Genomic DNA, 23528 nt, shown 5'->3' with positions numbered 1-23528 from the left:
ATCTTCAAATGTATGTCTGCTTGTTATTTACTTCTGCTCTGAATAGTAACTGATGATGACAGTGATTATTAAAAAAACAATATTTTGGATCTGTAATACTGTAGCTGTGTGAGAAAAGATTTAGAGGCCTGTACCAAAAAGGGCTTTTACATTTTATTGGCTCTTTTAGCAGCACTCCTAGAGCCTCCTTGAGCATCCAAAGCACCTTGAAATCATATATTTAAGCCTTCATTATGTTTTATCTGTTCTGTAGGGTCACAAAGATTATTTATCTGGCATTAATAAATCACCAATGAACTTAATCTTATAATTGTACTGGAAAACTCCCTACTAACTATACCTTATGAAACAAATTATGCCTGATCAAAGATTAGCCTGACTTAATGAGTTATTGGCTAATTTTCACAATTTCAGCAATACAAACAAGTGTTAGCCCTTGAAATATCAGTGATAGAGTAAAGCACAACTGATTCAAGGTCATTGTAAATGTGTGTTTTTTAAAAAGGGAAATATCCTGACATTTTTTTCAGACCTCTATTACCATTTGCATTGGAAGTAAAACTGATTTGCCTGCCATCATGGCATTAGGACACTGGGACCTTGTTTAAGCTAACAGTATTTCCACTACAATATTTTTTGTTATAGAAATGCCACTGTCTTAAATGTATTTATCATTTATAACGTATTTATATTTTTATAATAATGTTATAGTTATATAGTGAGATAGATATTTTGTAAAGGCTAATAATTGTGGATAATATATACTTATATGTGTTTATATTTTGAATATGAATGAATATGATCTTTTAACAGAACAGAAACTCTGTACTAATTGTATTTTAATTTTTTCATATTGCATCTAGAATTTTTCAGAGAACTCCTGAAAAATGCAGAGAAGTCACTTAACGACATGTTTGTGAATACTTATGGAATGCTATATATGCAGAACACTGAGGTGTTCCAAGACTTATTTACTGAACTGAAACGTTACTACACAGGAGGCAATGTCAACCTGGAAGAAATTCTCAATGATTTTTGGGCACGGCTACTTGAACGCATGTTTCAGCTTATAAATCCTCAATACCATTTCTCTGAGGACTACCTTGAGTGTATCAGTAAATACACAGACCAACTGAAACCATTTGGAGATATACCTAGAAAACTCAAAGTTCAAGTTACAAGAGCACTTATTGCAGCACGAACATTTGTCCAAGGTCTCACAGTAGGTCGGGAAGTAGCAAACAGGGTATCCAAGGTAATGAGAAAAATATTCTACTTTTATTTATTCAACCTCTTACATGAATTTGCAAAATGAAATTTCAAATGTACTAATGCTCTTTTGTATAAATGTGTTCTTGTTTTATGACATCATCATAATAGTAATACTGCTTGTAGTATTATATGCTTGTAGTGTTTTTATGTGCAGATCATACAATCTGTGACTTTAGTTAAATATATATTTGAGCAAAACTGGAGAAGATTTAAGATGCAAAAGTTCATCTGTTAACTTATTAAGCCATTTTCATAAGCACTGGAGAAACAGCTGAGAACTATAATCAGATGACATTTCCTATCAGTAACTGTAATGTGACAAATATGTGTGAGTGACATTGCTCATTTCAGGATTCTAATTCCCTTGGTTAAAAAAATGACTGGCAGTAGTCAGACTCATCAAGGCTAAAAATGAATGGCAATTCTGTTTAGGAATGACATATTGTATTCCTTTTCTCTTCAGTTCAATCAAAAAAGTATAATATATTTCAAAAGGAATATATTCACCCAATTTCACAGTGCATTAGATGAAACTTCTATTATTCCATCTTGCATTATATTTTTAGTATGATAATATTATGTATTTTAAATCCAGCTGTATGGGGTTGCAGTTTATATTGATTCTATCAAATGTTGAATATTGGTTTTGTTAAGTTCAATATGAAGTACATTAATATAAATGTGAAAAATAAGATGTGTATAATTCTTTTGATTTACACAGCACTTTACAGATATGTACCATCATTCACATCAATCGCCACCCCAGTGGAGATTACAGCCTACAGTAACCTTTCCATCACATTCCCATATCATAATATGGACACAACCAAAACATACAAACTCCCTACAGAAAGTGCCCTGGTCTGAACTAAACCTGGGACCCCAGTGCTAGCCACTAAGTCACCATGCAACCCTAAATACTTTATTTATGACTTAATTATAAGTCAAACTAAGTAGTTGAAACAAGCCATTACCAGAGATATTTGTATTAATAAAAACTATTATAGAAATTGTTTCCAAGCTTTTATTTAATAAAAATAGTGTGTGTAATGTAAACAGTCTTGTTAGATAATACACATAAACAACTACCATCCTGCATCAACTATAAGAATTCATCCTAATCCTTTATCTGTTTTATGTCTTTTGATGAGGTGGAATATCTCTTGATGTTTAGTTGTAGCTACAGTAAGTTTGTTCTAGAGTAATGTGGCATGTAAATAGTCTAGTAATAAGCAGTACCAAATGGAGTCTATGGGAGACTGGCTTCCAATATTTCTGAGCCTTCTGTATAAAAGGGTTTCCAGATAATAGATCCCACAACTGTACAACCTTTATAATAGAGTACAGAGGTCCTGACATCCATTTATACCAATGCATTTATCTGCGGGTTGAATTTAAATATTTCTATCAATCTACTTACTTGAGAATTCCAAACACAAGAAAAATGTTCTTGAGTATCTTCCCTGTCAGAAAAATAAATGTGAGATTGTGAGATGTACAGTATGCGCATTAGCAAAAAATGTGAGAAACTGAATTGGGGATTTTAAGTCACTGACATCAGGTGTCTAAGAAGATTCTCATTTATCCAGGTCATGATATACAGTATCTAGTAGAATTAAGTCAAGGCAACTAGACATTAAGGGACAGATTTATCAAAGGTCAAATTTCAAAGTGAAATATACTTCGAAATTCAACCGTCGAATGGCTATACTTTGACTTCGAATATCGAAGTCGAAGTTTTTTTTACAGAATTTGACCGTTTTGAGGTTGAAGTAAAATCGTTTGATCGAACGATTCGAATGATTTTATCGTACGATCGAACGATTCTACTTTGACTTAAAAAAACATAGAAAAATGCATTAGAAGGTCCCCATAGGCTAACATAGCACTTTGGCAGGTTTAATTTGGCGAACTATTGAAGTCAAAGTTTTTTTTTAAAGAGACAGTACTTTGATTATCGAATATTCAAATATTCAAACTATTTTACTTCTAATCGAATTCAAAGTAAATTCGAAGTCGTAGTATCCTATTCGATGGTCGAAGTATCCAAAAAATGGCTTAGAATTTTGATTTTTTCTTTCTTCAAAAATTCCCTCGAATTCACTTCGACCCTTGATAAATCTGCCCCTTAGAGTTTTTCTTTAAAACATTTCATCCGAGTGCCTTCTTCAGTTCAACTGAATTAGACATGTAGGTAAGGATGTCAAAGCAGCATTGTAGGTTGCTGACAAGCGGTGTTGTAGGCCCCCTCCTCTGTTCAAGGATGGTTTCTCCACTTTGGAATAAATGGCCTCTTTGAAACCAAATTTTTATTACCTGATCAAACTGAATAAATAATTGTTTGTCAGTGTTAGATAACTCTGCTCTCAGAGTTTAGTAAATGTAAATGTCTTTGTTCTAGTAATACTTACTTTGGACATAGATTGTTTTACTTTCACATAAGTAAAGAAACTCCTATGACTGTAGTAGTTTCATTCAAGTATTAGTTAAACTTTTTCCAAAAGGTGAAACTGCAGCTCTTTATTTAAGGGAATAGCTAAATAATGTGCTAAAAAAAGACTTGAAAATTGGATATTATATAGATAAAATAAACATTTTGACATTCATGAACAAAGGTCACAATCACTGTACTGTACTATTAGTAAAATGAAACAAATTGCAGGACCTTATAGATATGTATGAAAGGAGATGGTAAATAGAACTAATTAAGACATGATTAGTTGTTTTTGTTTATAAAGTACAATGTTTGTCTATACTCCCATGCAACTTACACTACAAAAATGTATTGTGAAATCTATTATTTTTTTTTTATATCCAAAGAATATGACCTTGATTTTAGTTAAACACTTGATGCAAGAATGTATTTTAATAATTCCACTTTGTCCCAGCTAGACATCATATTTTAGTTCTCTCCTGATGTTAAATGTAAAATTACAGAATGTAAAAATTGGTTGTATACAGTTAAATACTGCATGCAAATCATGGTTAGTACAATGAAATGATAATTTATTGTCAGTCATGGCTGACAAAGTCCAGGCTTACATTATAAGAGACAAAAGAAACCGGTTACAGTTAATTTTTGTTAGCTGCTTGTGAGAGACCTTACCTTGTTTATTGATTGTGTGTTCTGCTTAAAATGTGTTCATAATGGTCTATGTTTCTAAACATGCCTATACAACCTTAGGTCTTGATATCTATATAGCTACCAAATACTTGAAGACCCATATATAAACATAGGTGCTAACATACACGAGTAGTGATGGGCGAATTTGTCCCATTTAGATTCGCCATGAAATTTGCAGATTTCCTGTGAAACGGGCTAAACATTTGTGAAACACAGTTTTTGATGCCAGCAACAATTCGCCTGTGTCAAAATTGGCGCCGTCATCAAAGGTGACGCCAGTGACCATTGAAGTCAATAGGCATCTGTTAATCTTCGACTGTGAATTTTCGCTGCAAGCTCGCAAATTTATTCGGTGGCGGAAATTCGCCGCAAATTTGTGCATGGCGAATAAATTCGGCCATCACTATACACAAGTGAATTTGCCAAGAACAAGTTTTTTTTTAAGTTTTTAACTTCTAGTAGACTGTTCAAACTTAATTGCTAATTGGTTGCTGCTTTTCTCCCATGGGACTGTAAGTGCTTTACATCAAGGCAACCATTATAGGGGTATTAAGTATGCTGGGACACCAGGTGATTAATGGCTTGTCCAGGGTCACAATGAGTTGTCACAGGGGATTGAACCAGGTTTGCTATCATGAAATCACACATCAAGGGCACTTAACCCCTAGGCCATCTCCTCCTACAATGTACGATTTAGCAGCTATGTGTCTAACAGTGGGTATAATAATTATTCATAATAATTTATATAATGGGGTTTAGAAATTTTAATGCAATGTTTTAATGTAGGTAAACTGTTCCAGGCTTAGTTTCCTGAATTCTTACAAGAAAAGAACAGATGCAAACTTCTGTTCTGCATTGACCATACAGTGCATTCTCTTATTTTAAGCCATCTGCTGACTAGATAGAGTTGAAAGTGGGAAAAATGAACATTTGAGATAACATCACTCCCAATACAGTGTAACACTTTTTCAATTAAGGTCCTATTTGCACTTTACTCTGTTTTTGTTTTCCTGAAAATATCATTGCAACTGGAGTAAATGTGTTTCTGTTTATAAATACTCCTTTTAACCTCAATTTTCAAAGCTTTTTAACCACTACAAAAGGAGTCCTGACTTGGGAATTACATTTTATTTCTGAAAGCTTGTTCTGAAAGCATTGGACACAGGGACGCTTGTTTTGAACTATATTCTCTATTTCTTTAGTATTAGTGTCTTTGGTATGGCAATTACATATCTTTTCTTAGATGTTGTAAATGTTATAGATGCATACGATTGTTACTTTTTTAAATAGTAATGTACAAGTCAGTTAAATCCCCCAAACAATAACTTTAATGCCCTTAATTATCCAATAAGAGAAAAAGGCTCCAAAGCAGTATAAAATCGAAAATCTCTGCAATCTTCCATATCTTGAGTATGTGCTATGCATACACTTTTGGGTTCGAAGGCCTTGTACCTGAAGGCTTTTTAGGTTTGTTTGTAAGAATTTCTGTGGGCTGCTGGATTAAATTAAATGATCAATGGGGTTTTATGGAAACTTCCTTTGTCTTGTACAGGAGGTGAAAGGGGAGATTGACCTGGGAAAGGGTCCCATAGACACCCCTTCTTCCCATTCAGAATCATTTATTATCTTTCTTTTATTTTGAAGGCTCTCTGCAAAGAGTGGTTTGATCATGACTATTTTTTGTACTTTTTGCTATATTGCACTTCTGTACCAGAACAGACAGAAATTCAGGATTGTAAATTGTTTATTGAAATAAATGGACTCGAGGTAAAGAAGAGTAATTCATTTTTCAAGATCTATTATAGGAAGGAGAATGTGCTATGTAAATGTTGATAAATAATATAAGGCCTTTTTTCTAATTAGATAAAGATTTTCATATTTTTAAAGACATGCTTTATTATATGTTCTGCATTTCAAGAAAACACCTGCAGTAGAAATATATTTGGCTACTCTTCATCCAGACCATAAACAAGGTTTAACCTGATTGATGAGCCATTTTTTTAGTCATTCTTAGTAAGGGCTTGTTGGGACCAAGGACTGCAATTTCCACTTATTTCCCAGGTTCATGTAGGCATTTTAGATTCTGTAACCTGCCAAGGTTAATTGGCTTAGGATGAATCAATTATGGCTTGTCATTTTTGCAGAATAAAATTAAGTTGCAGAAAATTTCTGGATGCTGCTCAAAATACAGTAATTGGATAAGTACAAAAAGACCAAAATGCGTTCACGTACTGCATTAATAAATACAGCTCAGTGGGTGGGAACCATGTCACACTTGGATAGGAATATTAATGAAACTCATGCCAGTGTCAAAGAGAGGAAATGTTGATCTTTTTTAAAAGTGTGTTTAGCAAAGTCAGAGAATACTATAACATACATACTGTGCAGTATTTTAAGACATGAAGAAATATACAAATATAATACACAAAACCATGAACAATCAGTAAAATATAATTAGTACTTTTAGATATTTAGCTTGTGGCATTGTACTTATACAGTGTATGAATTGGAACACCTCAGTGATATCCTTATATTTTGCAATACTGTATATATGTAACACAATATATATATATGCTGTTTTACAGCCTATATCAGTCACTACTGCTGAAGGTACCTGTTATCCAGAATGCTTGGGATGCTTGGTTTTCTAGAATTTGGATCTTCATACTTTAAGTCTACTAGAAAATCATGTAAACAATAAATAAACCCAATAGGCTGGTTTTACTTCCAGTAAGGATTAATTAGTTTGGTTCAAGTACAAGGTACAGTTTTATTACAGAGATAAAGGAAATAATCTAAAAAATTTGGATTATTTTGATACCACGGAGTCTAGCGCGATGGCCTTAATGTAATTCAGAGGTTTCTGAATATGTATTCATATGTTATCTCTTCTCTCCTGACACATTTTGTGTGTTTAAGATATCCTATACCTGCACTTATAAAACACTTGTGTCTCAAGAGGGAGAGCAGGATCAATTATGTTTAATCTCAAGAAGGTCCAAATGCATGCCCAAGGGCTGGATAGGCACCTGCCAAATATTTTTTCCCTCTAATCTGAATTCTAGTCATTTTGTTCTAATACATTATTTAATTCTGGTCTGACCTTTGAACATATTGTTGACATTTTACCAGCCCACTACTCTACACTACTTTGTTGAGAGAAAAAGCTAGATAACACAGGGACTTTATGTGTTATGTGCCCCAGTACTACCCATGTTTATTTTTCTGTTTGTGTGCTACAAGAACAGAGGTATTGTCAGGCACTTTGTCACCTACATCAGGGCTGATTTCTGCCCCGGGCAATTAAGCGTCCTGTATATCAGGACCCTAAAGCACATCATCAGTGACATCATCAATGTATCAGTTGCAATTAATTTGCATGCATTCACACTTCATGCTTTTGTCATACTGATGATATTGTTGACACCATCACCAGCTGCTTTCTTTCAATGTAATGCATAAAATATAGATTGCGACCAGTTTGTCCATTGCACAAGCATATTTATGTTTTTTTTCAACCTATACACTCTGTGGGTTCAATTTTTGCTATTTAATGCCATTTCAGTTACTATTGTAGAACTAAGGCTTTTTAATGATTTTTCTTGATCTAGTGACCAGATTAGATTAATGCTACAGTGTGGTTGAATCAATGCAGAATGCCTGTATTTTCAGGTACTGTACATATTTACTTTAAACTCCATGCTTTTATAAAAGGTAATTGTAATTTTTAGTCTCTCACTCCAGCTTTGATGGTCATAAAAGATCAATAGCATTCTAGTTGAAAAATAAAAGCAATCAGCTTTATTCAGCTTGTGTTTTTCCTTTTTGTGTTTTCTGTCTCTTGTTGATTACCTTATATGCTTGCAAGATGCCAGTTTGCCCCTCTTACTATCTTTGTGCATGCTTGTGGCTCTGTTGTCTGCCTTCCTCTGTACTGTCCATTGCCTATTGGATTTTCTATTTGTTAATAATTCCCTATTCTTTTGCCGTTAGCCCAACAAAGGATATTGGATTGTTATGTTCTCTTCTTGTTTGAGACACAAAAGACCTCTTGTATTGATGTTATCAGCATTCCCTCAGTGAATCTGCCTCACTCCCTTTCCAGTCTCCTCTCTTTTTTTATAGCTTTTTATTTGTATTAAACTTTTCTTTGAAATTCCTGGTTACTGTCTGTTCCCCTCAATCCTTTTTATTTTTAGTCAGCATTTTGCTAATGATATCATGGGGGCACATGAACTGGAGGAAAATACACCAGGGAAAGAGATGCAAGAAATGGCATAAAACAGAATATGAATCTTTTAAATAGAAAATGTAATGCAACACCTGTATTATACAGTATAGGATCAGCTCCTTCCAGCAGTGTAACCTGAGGAGAAAAAGGGAAATGCTGAATTTTCAACTCCTGCGACATAAACAAATTGGAAGGGGCAGGGACATGCCATTTTTTAAAGTCTATATAAGACAGAGAACCCATTGTTGTATTTGAATAGTATAACCTGAAAACCCGGTGCATTACTATTTGGAAATACCAAAGAATGGTTTGAATATGTCTTTCATATCAAGCTATCGAGAAAGATACATTGCAACAAGAATATTCCCCCAGGCAGTTTCAATACAGTGTGTAGGTTTGTGATCCAAGATATTCATCAAAAAGAATTTTAATAATGCTTGACAGATATATTGCATTAATAGTGCTGATGAAGTGGCGTAAGAGCCATGCAGCGGAGCCTATAAAATATTACCACTGACATATTCATATTTTGTTGATAAAGATATGACAACTTACATATTGTGCCCATTACCAAATATAAAAATACATTGCACTGTTCTTTGCCATTTGTTTCTTCTATAATAGTTCTCCTTAAAAATAAAAAAACACTGGCTGCTGGGTATACAAACACTCTACATTTATTTCAAACAATATTGAAATAAAACATTTTATCATCAGCTGTACTGTAGGTTATTTAAGGGGAAAGGAATGATAACACTAGGATTTTTTGATATCATTTAATATTAAAAGAGAATTTTAAGAGACTGGCACATATAAGGATAAAGTAAGCAACTAAAATGAGCAAACAGGATAAACAGGAGGTAATTTATTAGCTTTCAGCATCACCCATATCTATAGAACACCTAAATGTCAGTACTGACTGCAGAACTAAATTTTATTTTAAAAGTTTATTAATATTTATTAATATTTGCAAAATGATGAGTACAGAATACATATGGAAAGGCAAGTGGATGATGCTGGCATTTGAATTCAGAAAATATAATTGTTACCAGGAGCATACACCCTATTTTCTATAGAATTATCTGTAGTTTATTTGCATGATTCATTGTCTGAAGTAGTGGTCCAAAAAGAAGTTCTTCTACAATTTTGATTGTTAGTTAGGAATTCCTCTTGCCTCTTCTCTGGGAATGTATTAGGCACTTCTACAACCAACTGCTGTTATTTTCTAACTTTTAGCAGTCTGATGAAAATTATTTGCTGACTGGTTCCTTGGCGACATACTCTGTTTTAATTTAACGTCTGTAATAGTAAATCCGCCCCAGTATGTGCCTTCATATATACAGGCAGACTTTATGTTTAAGTGAAGGTTTTTTTTCACCAATTCTGAAAAACTGTCACTTTGTGTTAGGTTTATTGCTTTTAAAATCAAGCAAGAAATGCTTTTTATTTCTAATACATAAAAGTACATGACATTTTCACTAGAGAATATTTATGGAAGTTACAATTATGATTTTTTTTTCAAGCATTAAAAGGATAGCCAAGAAAACCAAAGATTATTTGAAATTCAACTATATATAGATTTGGAATTATTTTGGCTGGAATGTTAAAAATATTAATGGTAAATAATTACCTACACTGTTATATTCTCTTAACTTGCATGAAACAGATAAACATAAAGATACTAAATATTGTTATAATGCACATTGACCCAGTCATTAACATATTCTTGTAATGTACTGATGTAGTCTGATGTGAAGGCATATCAGGTAAAACAAAGGCATAAATATATTACATTCTTCCTGTCAGCAACCTGATTCTATAAAAAGCTAATGCCTGCTATGTGTGTGGCACTTTGCTCAGACACCCTTAAGCTCAGATACAATGCATTTGGACCTGAATATGGAAAGTACATTCACAAAGACTTAAAAAAGTGGCCATACCTCACTACACAGGCCCAGCAGTATGTGAGAATGAAAAGTGACAAAAATTATGGAAAATAAGAAAAAAAGGGGAAAGGTGAAAGCAAAGGGTCAAAGGGTAGTGCATACAATAGAAATAGGTGCATAATAAATAAATGGTAGAAGAAAAAAGACAGCAAAAAGTAGGACTTAAGTATACAAGCAGAACTAATTAACAATGGGGTGAGGAACTGGCATCTGTTCTTAGATTTTGGGGTATATTTATTATACTGTGCAAAACATAAGATATTATGTTGCCCATAGCAACCAATCTGCAATTAGATTTCAATAGTTACAAGTTAAAAGCAAGTTAGAACTAAAGCAAAGATCTGATTGGTTGCTATGGGCAGCATCATTTCGAATGTTTTACACAGCATGATTTAGTGTAACCATCAGTATGGTTAAATAAAAGAGCATTAAAGTTAATTATTGGAGTGTTGATAAAGTTTTGACATATGTATTAGATATATCTGATAAAGTTCTTATATGTATACAGATTTTACAGACATTAGTACATCATGCACCACATCACAGTGCAATGCTCTTAGGATTCATTTCAATCAAAAAATGTGAGATAATAATCTATGTGAGTATCATGAGTCAAATATCTAGATATAATTTACTTCATCTGCAGAATATTATTCTTTATTTTTTAGCAAAGAGACTGCACAGAGTCAAGGAACTTCGGGGCAATGTAATAAAAGGCACAAAGAGCAAAATAATTTGCACCAATAAGAATAAAAATCCACATCTCGCAATGTATTATTCTTCCTTGAACTGTTATTACATTGCAAATTTTAATTGTGCATTGCGAATTTTAATTGAGCACTCAAGTGTTTGAAGGTGTCGAAATCTTTTGGAGCAAACAAGCAAAACGACTTTTTCAGTAAGAAGTTTTATTACATTAACTGCGCATTGGCACAAACTCTAAAATTTGCAAACGGTCTTCCACTGTTGGAAGTTGTCGCTAAACAGTTCCTGGTTCACAAAAGCTATATTAAATTTGCGCAAAGCAAAATTTGTTCGCGCAAAGGCATAACTTTTCACATTGCGAATAGTTTACCGTCTTTTATTACATTGCCCCATTTGTGTTTTATGATTGTTATATTTTATTGTAGGAAATTTACAAAGTGTAGGTTTGACATCCCTTTTTAAATTCAAAAATACAAATACATGGAGGGCACACTACACCCCTAAAGTAGCCAGATACTCCCGATATTATACATCAGGTTTGCACACTCAGAAAAAACTTTTGTCTTTGGCAGGGGTGGTATCACAAAAAAATCTTTTTACTGTTTAAAAGATCAGTTAGGCAGTTGCAACAATGTTTACAAGAACATCAGCATATATAACAATGATATACATACCACCGAATAGTGTGTACAAGGCAGAAAGAAAGCAACAAGGAGCAGATACACCTGCCAAAAAATGAGAATAACCCCAACGTTTCAGCACAACAAAACTTTTTAAATTGACTGTGGCGATCTAAACTAAGGGTCAGTTAGGGTGAGATGGCATGAATAGTTATTTTCTGCCCTAGATATTAGTAGAACCCTCATTTTCCTTTTTTTTAAGGGATGGTGTAAATGCTTGGATAAATGTAAAAACAGGGAAATGTATTGTGCATTATATACTATATTGGTAGGACCACAGAAAAACAGTGTAAAATGTGAGAAAACTTAAAATTAGAGTCATAAAATTGAGGTTTCAGTGTATCTGTAATCTTATTATTGTGGTGAAATTAACATATGTTTTCATATATCTGTAATTTTATTATGACTTAGAGGAACTCTGAAGAAATATTAGAGCTCAAAATGGGTTTAAAGGAGACGGAAAGTGTTAAGCAAATGTTTTTTTAATGGTATGCTTCCAATATATCTATAAACTCACTTTTACTCTCAAGTAATGTTTCCTTCTACTGATATACAGCTTATTGTGGTGAGATAAGTGTATGCTCTTTTACCACTGCCATCTTATGTCTGAGAAAAAGTAATTTTTCCTTTAACAAATGTAACTCTAGAACATCCTTTACTGAAATATTCTGTATCTCCTCTATGGCCAAAATATACTGTAAATGTCAGTAGGGAGTCACTGCAAGGTCTCAGCAGCAAATTGTCTTAGTGTTTGGTTGGACCAAGGAGGAGGCAGGAACAGAAAGCATTATGTGAAGGTAGACACTGTCACATAATGGCAGGGAGAAATGCCAAAGCAAGGTATGGCAAGGTTAAATATAAAAGAAATGTAAAACACAGTACCATAGTTAAAAAAAATAATCACTCACCAATTTTATAGCATGGCCCCAGTGCTCCAACACCAGACCTACAGCAACAGAGGTTTAAGTTAAATACAATGTACACATAGCAGGTTAGGACTGGTATAATTCAGTGTAGATCAGCCAGTCAAGGGAACACAGTGAAATACAACAGCAAGTGAATGTGTGTTGATATTGTAGTTTTAGAGGTATGCTATAAACACTTATATTGGTTATTATCAAAGAACAAAGATTATAAAAACTGTCAAGTGGTCACATGTATTGGAAGATGTCCCCAGGATCTTGACAAGCTTTCATGATGTATGAGCAATTATTTAATACACATTTTTTAGTGTACACTTAAAATTAAGTTGTCTAATGAGTCCAAGAGTGACTTACTCATTGTTGGTGAAAATCATATATCTCTAATGGAGGATCATATTGGAAGAAGAATATATGAGGCAGACACCACAGTTACAATGACAGTGACTTCAAGGACTGAGACCACAGCAAACTGGCCAATACCATTGGCTTGTGCAAGAGTTTGAATGATGTGCTAAATATACTTTGACATCATGATCTGGATTCCTCTGCAATTCCTGGTGTCTAGAAGGCATGCACCAGTATTCAATGTGTCAGTGCTTGTGTCACAGAGCCATGCCAGCTGAGTGACATCACAGAGAGCAGGATCAGCTATATTCTAATAAATATGTCTACTAAACTAAAATGGGTTAATTGTGACCTCATTTTATATAAGGAAAATGTCCAAATTATTATTGTTATTAATGCTTTAATGATTAAATAGTTATATATTTATTCAATATTGCTGGTTGTATTTGTGCACTCATTGATATACACTCAACATGTATACTTTTCTGGTAATCCTTTTGCAAGCTTTAAGGGAATTCCATGCAACGTACTAATAATGGAGTTGTTTCATCCTACTGCAGAAAAATTGCTTATGACAATTTGTACATTTTACTTACTGGTATGCTGTTTACCTTTAGACATTATTTGCAGATCTTGAACTTGTAGGCAATGATAATAGCTGTATTTTGCAATAGCATTGGAATTTAAATCTGTAAGGATTCAGCGTGCATGAACACGCGCCAATGTGGACGCATGTGCATCATCACGCACTGTGTGCTGAAACGGACGCGGGCGTCTAAACGTCCAGTAAAGTGAACATGCGCGGCGTCATGATGCAGGATGCAGGTGTCACTACGTTTGGCGCCAAAACGCCCTACTTAAAAGAACACTCAGGGAAAGGTTGCGACCATGTGCCCAAGCTGTTCATGATTTACAAGGAGGGCACCAGGTGATGCAAGACCAGTTACAAGCTTTGCAAGATCCAGCGGTTACTCCTGGTCCCGCTCCTGGTCCTTCTCTGCTGTCTCCAGATGATCTGGTGGCAGTGGCTTCTTCGTTCCCAGAACCAAAGGTAGCCATGCCGACAAATTTTCAGGGGGACAGGAGAACTTATAGAACTTTTATCAATGGGTGTAAACTCCTGTTCACTTTGAAACCTTGTACGTACGCCACTCAACAAGTCCAAGTGGGCGTAATGATTTTGCTTCTTCAAGGGCAACCCCAAGCTTGGGCTCACCGTCTTATGGAACAAGACAGTCCTATTTTGGCATCTACTGAGACTTTTATTCAAGCTTTAGCATCTATCTATGATGACCCTCATCATGTCAGCACTGCTGAAATTGCCTTAGGTGCTCTTCGTCAAAAGCAGAGACCGGTGGAGGATTATATTGCTGAGATCAGGCGTTGGGCTCCTGATACAGGATGGAACGACAGAGCTTAGAAATGGCAGTTCCGTACTGGACTCTCTGAACTTCTCAGAGATGAGCTAACTTGAGTTGGAATTCCAGATACTCTACAGGAACTTATCCTGCTAGCGACTCAAATTGATTGAAGATTGAGAGAGAGACGACAAGAGAAGGTTTCAGCCACTCCTTCATTCTCTTCTCCTTCTTGGGTCATTCCGAAGGCGCCATCCCCAATTCATCAACCGGTTACCCCATCAGTATCTTCTGAACCAGAACCTATGCAGATTGGGGTGGCTCAGGGAGCCTTATCAGTGGAAGAGAGACTTCGACGTAGGCACCTCAACTTGTGCCTGTATTGTGGCCAATCTGGTCACATACTCCGTGATTGTCCAGTCTGCCCTAAGGGTAATCTGCTTCCTAACCCATCTCCTGTTTCTCAATCATCTGTTCCAATGAACTCATTTTTGATCATTCGCCTTTCTTTACAGATGGACTCAAGGGAACTTGAAGTGGACGCTATAGTCGACTCTGGGGCCTGTGGCTGCTTTATGAATAAGACTTTTGCTTTATTACACAATATTCCGTTAATTCCAAAGTCTCAGACACTTAGCATCAATTTAGCAGATGGCACACTGACGTCCTCTGGCTCTATTCTTTTTGAGACTCTGTTTATTTTTGCGTCTCATGTCAAGCATCATGAAAGAATAAAATTTGATGTGATGGACTCGTTGCTTTTTCCTGTTATTTTGGGTCTGCCTTGGTTAAAGCTTCACAATCCGACAATCAATTGGCACGGAGGCACTTTGGTGTTTAATTCATCTTTTTGTCAACAAAACTGCCACTCGGCTCTGTGACTAAAAGAGCTTGTACTTCTAAAGAAAGATGAACTCCAAGCAGTACCTGCTCATACCACAAATTCCTAGATGTTTTCAATGGAAAAGGGGCTGATTCGCTTCCCTCTCACAGAGACTATGATTGTCCTATTGACCTTCTCCCAGGAGCCCCTATTCCCTTTGGCAGGATTTATCCACTTTCTGAACCGGAACTTCAGACGCTCAAGAAATACATTGATGAAAATCTGGAGAAAGTTTTCATCAGGGCTTCCACATCACCCGCTGGGGCTGGAATTTTCTTTGTTGAAAAGAAAGATCACACTTTAAGGCCATGCATCGATTTTCGAGATCTAATCAAGATCAAGATCAAAAACAGGTACCCATTACCACTCATTCCAGAGCTCTTTCAGAGATTCGGTCAAGCCAGTATCTTTTCCAAGTTAGATCTTAAAGGGGCATATAATTTGATTCAAATACGCAAAGGAGACGATTGGAAGACTGCTTTTCGTTCTCGCTACGGTCACTTTGAGTACACAGTTATGGCGTTTGGTCTCTGCAATGCCCCCGCCACTTTTCAACATTTTTTGAATTGTATTTTTCGTGATTTACTTAACCAATTCGTTATTGTTCAATGAAGTTGCTGTGGGAGCTATTCTTTCCCAGAGAATGGGTGTCAAGGACATTGTCCATCCGGTTGCTTTTTTCTCAAGAAAACTCAGTGCCACTGAAAGGAATTACGGCGTGGGTGATCTAGAACTATTAGCTATCAAGTATGCTTTAGAAGAATGGCGACACTTATTGGAAGGAAAGTTGCATCCCATCTTAATTTTTACTGACCACAAGAACCTTGAATATTTGAGATCGGCTAAACGATTGAATCCTCGTCAAGCCCGATTGGCTTTGTTCTTTTCACGGATCCAGTTTCACATCACCTATAAGCCCAGTTCAAAGAACATGAAAGCTGATGCTCTTTCACGTCAATTCTCTGAGGTGGAAACAACAACTACTAGGAGAGAAGGTTTGGTTAGCTACCACAAACCTTCATCTTCCCCATCCATCGAAGAAGCTGGCTTCTAAGTTTGTTGGTCCCTTTCCAATTAAGAGGTGCATTAAATCTGTTACTTTTGAACTGGAACTTCCTGTTTCTATGAAAGTTCATCCGGTGTTTCATGCTGCCTTGTTGAAGAGATTCAATTCAAGTCCGTTTCCTATTCAACATCCTGTTCCTGCTCCTCCCGTCATTTGCCAAGAAGGGGTTGAATTCGAAGTAGGACAGATTTTGGATTCTCTGCTCCGTTGGGGGAAATTGCAGTATCTGGTCAAGTGGAAGGGGTTTCCGGATGAGGAGAATTCCTGGGAACCTGTTGGGAATATCCACTCTCCAGGACTTATCAAAGCCTTTCACAAGATCCATCCTGAGAAACCATCCAAGGGTGTCCAGAGGCCACCCCTCGGGGGGGCAATGTAAGGATTCAACGCGAATGAACAAGCACGTCAAGATGGACACCAATGTGGACGCATGTGTGTCATCACGCAACATAAGTGGGCATCTAAATGTCCGCTAACGTGAACGTGCGCAGCATCATGTTGCAAGATGCAGGTGCCAAAACACCCTCCTTAAAAAAACGCTCAAGGAAAGGTTCTGTGCTTGGTGATAAACTTTGCTCCTGTATACTTGTATCCTGATTATTTGATTCCAGTTTGACTTCTGCTTTGAATATCTGACTACTCCACGTGAACAGTTTGTGACTCTCCAGTTTGGCCATGACTTCTCACTGACAGGTGAAGCCTGACAAAGTCATATTGCAAGCTGGTGGTTTACTAGTGGGATATCCATGGTTTGAGTAGAATCCCCGGCATTTAGCTCATTCTCTCATCTTCATTCCACATGCCACCTGCCACCACTTTCCTGTTGCAATAAACTCTCTAGACAATTTGCAGTTTGTAAAAGCAAAATGTCATACATTTAAAAGGAAATTATGTACATAATATTGAGAGCCATTGTTAAGTGTAGTTAACAAAATCTTTAGGGCTCTGCTGCATCTGTATTCAAGCTAAAGTCCTCCAGCCATTTTTGGTAAATTTCATTTGCTTTAATAAAGTATATTCTGCATATATATGTACATACAATATAATCTCAGGCAGTGATACAGTATAGTGAAAATTTTAAGAGTTTATTCGAAACACAGCTCTTTGCCCTCTTAGAATGGAGTAGGCCATGTCCTAGTATTGATGGCTGGAACTATGGGTAGGCAGGTTAGGCATTTGCCCAAGGCATAGCTTGGAGGGGTGCAATTTGGAGAAGAAAAATTGCAGAGTCCTAACTGCTTCTTACTCAGTGCTCTTCATGGAGAACTTTGGAGCACTGCATGGGACTGGCAGGAGCAGTGCCATGCAAAAGGGGTTAGGGGTGTATTTGGAGACAATTTCTGGCCTTGGATGCTCTTACAGCTTAGTCTGGCTTAGTTACTGCACTCTTTGCTGCATTTCCATATTAGAGCAAGGGGGCAGAGCATAGTTTACATTTACAATTGTCAGTGTAGGAAAAGTATTTCTATGTGGGCTTTAAGGGGTTGCAATTTTACAATAATTCAAATGACTGAAATGAATTATTACAGAAGGGGCTTACAATATCACCATGTGTATTTGTAGTTCAGAGTTTTACATTGGAGAAACACCTTGCAATAATAAACAGACAAAGATATTAAGTTCATAAATCATTACATGAAAGTTGTACATACTTTTCGTTGAATGAAACCTTTTGAAAATACAAACACAAAATAAAGATGAAGAGCAAAAAATTTAATAACGGGAGCTTGAGAAAGGATGGTAAAAATGCAGTTGTGGTATTTGAAGAATATAACTGTTATTATAAAGACTAAAATGTCTTTTATGAAAAATATAAGCAGATTCAGCGGGAATAAATCAATAAAACACTGTGAAATTGTATATTTAGAAGTCCATGCTATTTAAAAGGGGTTAGAAGTTAAAGATATTTATACATTTAATACTTTTTATTTGTTAAGTGCTAAATTATGATTTGTTGCGATTCATAATATAACAGAAAAATATTTAATGAAATAACCCACATAATATGTAGATGATAAAAAACAAAGTCAATCTAACATCGGAAACAAGGAACTTGTGAATCCACGTTGTTATTGTTTAAAATAGTATTTGCAGACTATGGGTTGCCCTAAGGCGACCCCGCATAATAAATTTAAAAATGACAACACATTCTTTATTGTAACATGATTCACATCTTGTGATTGATACAACTTTTATTAAATGTTGAGTCTGCATTGTTAGTGGGAGGAAATTACTTTGAGACGCATCTCTGTGCTTGTCCGATGTGTTGATTACTGGTGTGTGTGGGTGGCATTTGGTGGAAAATTAAGCTTTCTTTCCTATCCTTCAAAGTTAGAGCCCACTGACATTTCTTTTCTACTCTTTGTATATCCATTTAAATCCAGTGATGTGTCTTTGTAGGTTTTTTTTTTTTATAAGCACTGCTGATAAACAGTATTTTTACTGAACAAATAAAAAAATAGAAAATGCTTTGGTGCTGTAATATATTTGGTAAAAAAAATGATTTACTATTATTGTCGACAATTCACTCCAGAGCAACACAGTGTGAAAATATAACTATATTGAGAAAGCAGGACTTTCCCACAAAATAAATTTCACCTTTAGTGAATTTAAACTTTATCCACTGGTTGGATAACTTTCAACGATTTTGGCCACAGCTGATAAGGGTTTCCACCCAGGGAGGGAGCTAAATGCTGCTAAATATAAATCATGCATTTTAGCATAATACCCATTGCACATAAATACACATGAGAAAATTCAAATATTCAGAAATGGTTACAAATATTCAAAGGTCTATTATAAACCACAATTAAAGCCTGTCATGCAGCAGATCTGTATCACCCTCACTATGACCCATCTAACAATTTCGGATTAATTTTATTGGAATTCCGTTTCTTATTTGGGCTGCACAGGGGTTTACTTAGGTGAGACATTGCATGCGTACCTCTACAATTCTCTATTCGCTCATTAAAGAATGACATCCCTAACAGTGTGGGATTTCTTCTCATACCGACAAGAAGTATAGATGTTACATGTATTTTTGACATACAAGTTTAATATCATGTATTTTTTGCAGTTTAAGAGGTGCTTAAGAGTGAAGAGGAAGTGAAAATAGCATATATCTGTGTTTTGGAGGGGGGTCATTTGGGAGGCTAGTTATAATTTCATACATAGTGGAAATTAGGGCTTTTTCAGGTAAGCCTTGTTAGGAGATATTTTCAAATGGAGACATGTATAAAGCAAGGGGTCGTACAGGTTTCTTGACATTCGTTTGGATAAATTGTGTAATTTGGAGGTGTTCAAAGGAGAGAGTGGAGGGGAGGTGGAATTTAGATTATAAGTCAGTTGTTTGCTAGTGATTGGGTTGAAAAAGTCATAGATTCTGAATAGGTTGTGTGCACTCGAGTCCGAGATGAATATTTTAGAGGTTTTAGGTAGAAATACAGATGAAGCCACTTGGATTTGTGAGTTAAATGCGTCATGACTCAGGGTTAATTGAAGAAACTGTGTTGTCTAAAGTCATCTTAACTCATTTAATACATTTAACCTTTTCATACCAAAGCACCATTGTTCACAATGGTGAATTCTTTAATTAGATGGGATGCTGTGACGCAGTTTTCTGTGTTAAATGAGATAAATGGTATATCTGTGTTTAGTTATTCTGTGTCAAACAGACAAACCAAAGTGGCTGCATCTGTAGTGGGAGTCCTGTTTAGCCAGGTGGTATTTGTTTTTACATAGTTGCAAGATATGCAATGTGAATTGGATCGGACCAAGATAGTTAGGGGACAACTGGAGGCTTCTGTTATGGAGCCAGAGGTGCGAACTAAGGTGTGTAGGAGAATTCCTAACTTAGTTGTGGGGCACAAAGTCGTCCAGTCGGGGATCTGACATACAGTGTAATAGTATTGTCAGATATATGGAGTTGTCAAACCATCTTGTGATTTTCTAGCCAACATTACAGTTCTATGGATCCTGTGCTGTGATTATCCCTATATGAATCGGAAGGTGACTTGGAGGTCTTTTAAGACTGTTCTAGGGCAACTTGGGTAAAATGGTAATCTTTAGTACAGTTATTTTCCCCAACCAAGATATGGTATGGGTGCTCCATTTGCTCAAGAGGATTTTGATGTTTTCTATGAGACGGAAAAATTATGTTGGCATAAAGTGCCCTAGGACTTTAAAAGACTTTTCATCGATTATTGTTTCCACTTCTAGTGGAATCTTGAGTTTAGCGCTTCTTTGACTTTGGGGGTAAGGTTGAATGGGAGGGCCTCCATTTTATCGACATTCAGTTTGTAGCCAGAGAGCTTACTGTAGTCTGCGAGTAATGCACGAAGGTTTGGGAGAGACACTATTGCGTTTGTCAGAGTTAAAAGTATATCAACTGCAAAAAGTGAGTCAATGAATTCTTATTCTCCAATTTTAGGTCCAGTTATGTCCTTGTGTATGGCAGAGACAAGAGGTTCAACACTCATTAAAGCAGTTGCTATAGGGGGCATCCTTGCCTAGTGCCATTTCGGATTGGGATTTGTGAGGTGGATGCCTCAGGTAGTTTGAAGGTTGCCATTGGTGTGCTATATAGGTGTTGTATAGCTGTAAATAAGGGGCCCTTGTTGCCAGTGTAGTGAAGGTCAAGCATGTAGTCCCAATTTAAGAGGTTGAACGCCTTTTCTGCATCCAATCTTAATAGGAGTGCTGGGGTATTAGTCTTGTTGATGACATTAATTAGATCAATCGCTCTGCAGGTATTGCCTCCTGCCTGTCTTCCCGTACACAAAGCCCATTTGATCAGTGTTCATGAGTTCAGACATAAATCTGCCCAGTCTGTTAGCCAGTATTTTATTGAACACTCTGAGGTCCGTGTTCAATAGAGTGATCGGTCTGTAGCTCCCACATTGAGTTGGATCCTTACCCTTTTTGAGTATCAGTGTGATGTAGGAGGATAACATGCTATTAGGTAATGGGTTGTTGTTTAGGGAAGAGTTAATGAGTTTGACCAGGTTTGGAATCAGAATGTTGGAGAATTTTTTGTAATACTGTATAAATACAGGAACCCATCAGGGCCCTGGGCTTTCGAGGAGTGAAAGGATTTGACAATGTCCTTTACTTCATCCTCAGTGATAGCTTTGTTCACGGAATTCAAGGTCTATTGAAGAGAGCTTTACATGGGTATTTTGTGAGAAGAAATTTTCTCTATCTATATAATACTTTTAAAAAGGTCTCTGCCATTTCTTTTGGTGAGTAAGTCATCTCTCCTCCTTCGTCATTGATCAAAGTTATCACTGACTGGGCTATTTATCCCTTCAGTTTTTTTACAAGAAGGGAATGTGGTTTGTCGCCTCTCTCGGAGTATCTTTGTTTGGTCCAGCAGAGTGCCTTCTCTATGTCCTGGGACTTGAGCAAGTTTAAGTTTTTCCAAACCCTTTCAAATCTTCCCCGTAATGGGAGGGATGTCTCTGTGAACGAACTTTGAGGAGTTCAGTTTCTCCTCCAGTTTCAGTTTTGTAGTGATGACTTCCCTCTAATGACAGCCTTGTGAGCTTCCCTGAGACATAATTCACTGAAAGCTCGTTCAGTCTGAAATACTCTGTTAGGGCTTCTGAGATTTAAGAGGGCCCCATTCAGATGCTAATGGGTTGCTCTCCTAGGTGACAGTAAGGCGTCCTCGGCACGTCCAAGATGGCGGCGCCCAGAAGAGGCCATGCGGCCGTCAGACGTCAGCATGATGCTGGCATTTTTACGCAGTGTATTTACACTGGCGTCCAAAACGTGCAGACGCTGGTGCACATTCTGGCGCACGTCCTGTGACATCATCTAGCATGTTTTGGCGTGAAAATCCACCTATTTAAGGTTCTCTCAGCGCCCGAGTATAGGTTCTTCTATCTAGAGTTCCTGGGTGTTTTCTAAATATTGATTCTGGATTCTCGACCTTTGCCTGAAACCTCAACCTTGATTCTTTGCTGCCTGGACCGACCTTTGCCTGAAACCCCGACCACGATATATTGCTGCCTGGACTGACCTTTGCCTGAACTGACGATTCTTCTGCCTAATCCATTGTACCGCGAACTGTGTTTGCCTATTTGCTTCCTCCTTGGTCCGCACTCCAAATTGTGCCTTCGGGCCCTGACAGTGACAAGGAGAAGTCAATCTACTGTGGTTGCTAAGTGGTCGTACCAGGATATCAGGATTATATCTGTAGTGGGGATTGGGAGGAGGCACCTAGAGTAAGAAAAAGTCCAATCTTGAGTAGATCTGGTGCCGAACCAACTAAAAGGTGTAAGCTTTTTTTGTTCAGATGGTGAATTCTCCAGAATTCTCAAAGATCTACTTTGCAAATTAGTTGGTGTAATTTCCTGCATTGCACTCCATACTGTTTATGTTGTGGGGGGGAGGGTGATCTCTAATTTCGGAGAGAACCAGGTTGTAGTCTCCTCCTATAATCACCGGTATCTGGTAGTCTCCTGTAACTTTAGGGATGACTAAGGAACAAATTTTGGTTCATTTTGGGGTATAGAGGTTTGCATTTTTAGGGTTTTCCCCATGATAAATACAGTAAATAGCATCCCTTAGGGTCTGCGTTGAGCTCTGTCATCTCGACTGAGCAACATTGTGATCAGACCAACCTTTTTGGTGGGTGCAGTTGCTTGAAAACCCTTAGAGTACATATTTGTTAAGTGTATAGTTGTCAAAGGCTCTAAAATTAGATTCCTGTATTAAAACAATTTCCAGCTTTAGTTTATGGATATGTTGTATGTCCATGTATCATTTTAATTATGATATTAAGTTCATTGACTTTCAGCGTTAAGATCTTCACCATTTTAGGTTTGTATTGGGTTTTGTAGTGGAGTAGATAGGGTCAGTTGCGTCTTGGGGTTTCCTGAGCTAGTGGCATAAGTGGGTAGTCGGGTTTCACACAGTGCATTAGATAAAGCCAAGAGAGGTCAAAGGTAAGCATCATAAAAAGGTCAATTAACAAACATTCGTCAACATTT

General features: G+C 36.6%; 1 protein-coding gene across 1 annotated transcript in view; it reads left to right on the top strand.

Moving 5' to 3' along the window:
• Positions 1-23528, top strand: part of LOC108708487 (glypican-6) — a 644360-nt gene that overhangs the window by 280015 nt on the left and 340817 nt on the right. Inside the window, exon 3 of the mRNA XM_041582431.1 lies at positions 864-1255. Coding sequence (XP_041438365.1) covers positions 864-1255 — 392 coding nt within the window. The remainder of the gene's footprint in view (positions 1-863; positions 1256-23528) is intronic.

This window comes from Xenopus laevis, chromosome 2L (genome assembly GCF_017654675.1).
Source record: "Xenopus laevis strain J_2021 chromosome 2L, Xenopus_laevis_v10.1, whole genome shotgun sequence".
Classification (NCBI taxonomy): domain Eukaryota; kingdom Metazoa; phylum Chordata; class Amphibia; order Anura; family Pipidae; genus Xenopus; species Xenopus laevis.
The sequence above is the reverse complement of the archived record's forward strand: the minus strand, read 5'-3'. Positions and strand labels throughout refer to the sequence as shown.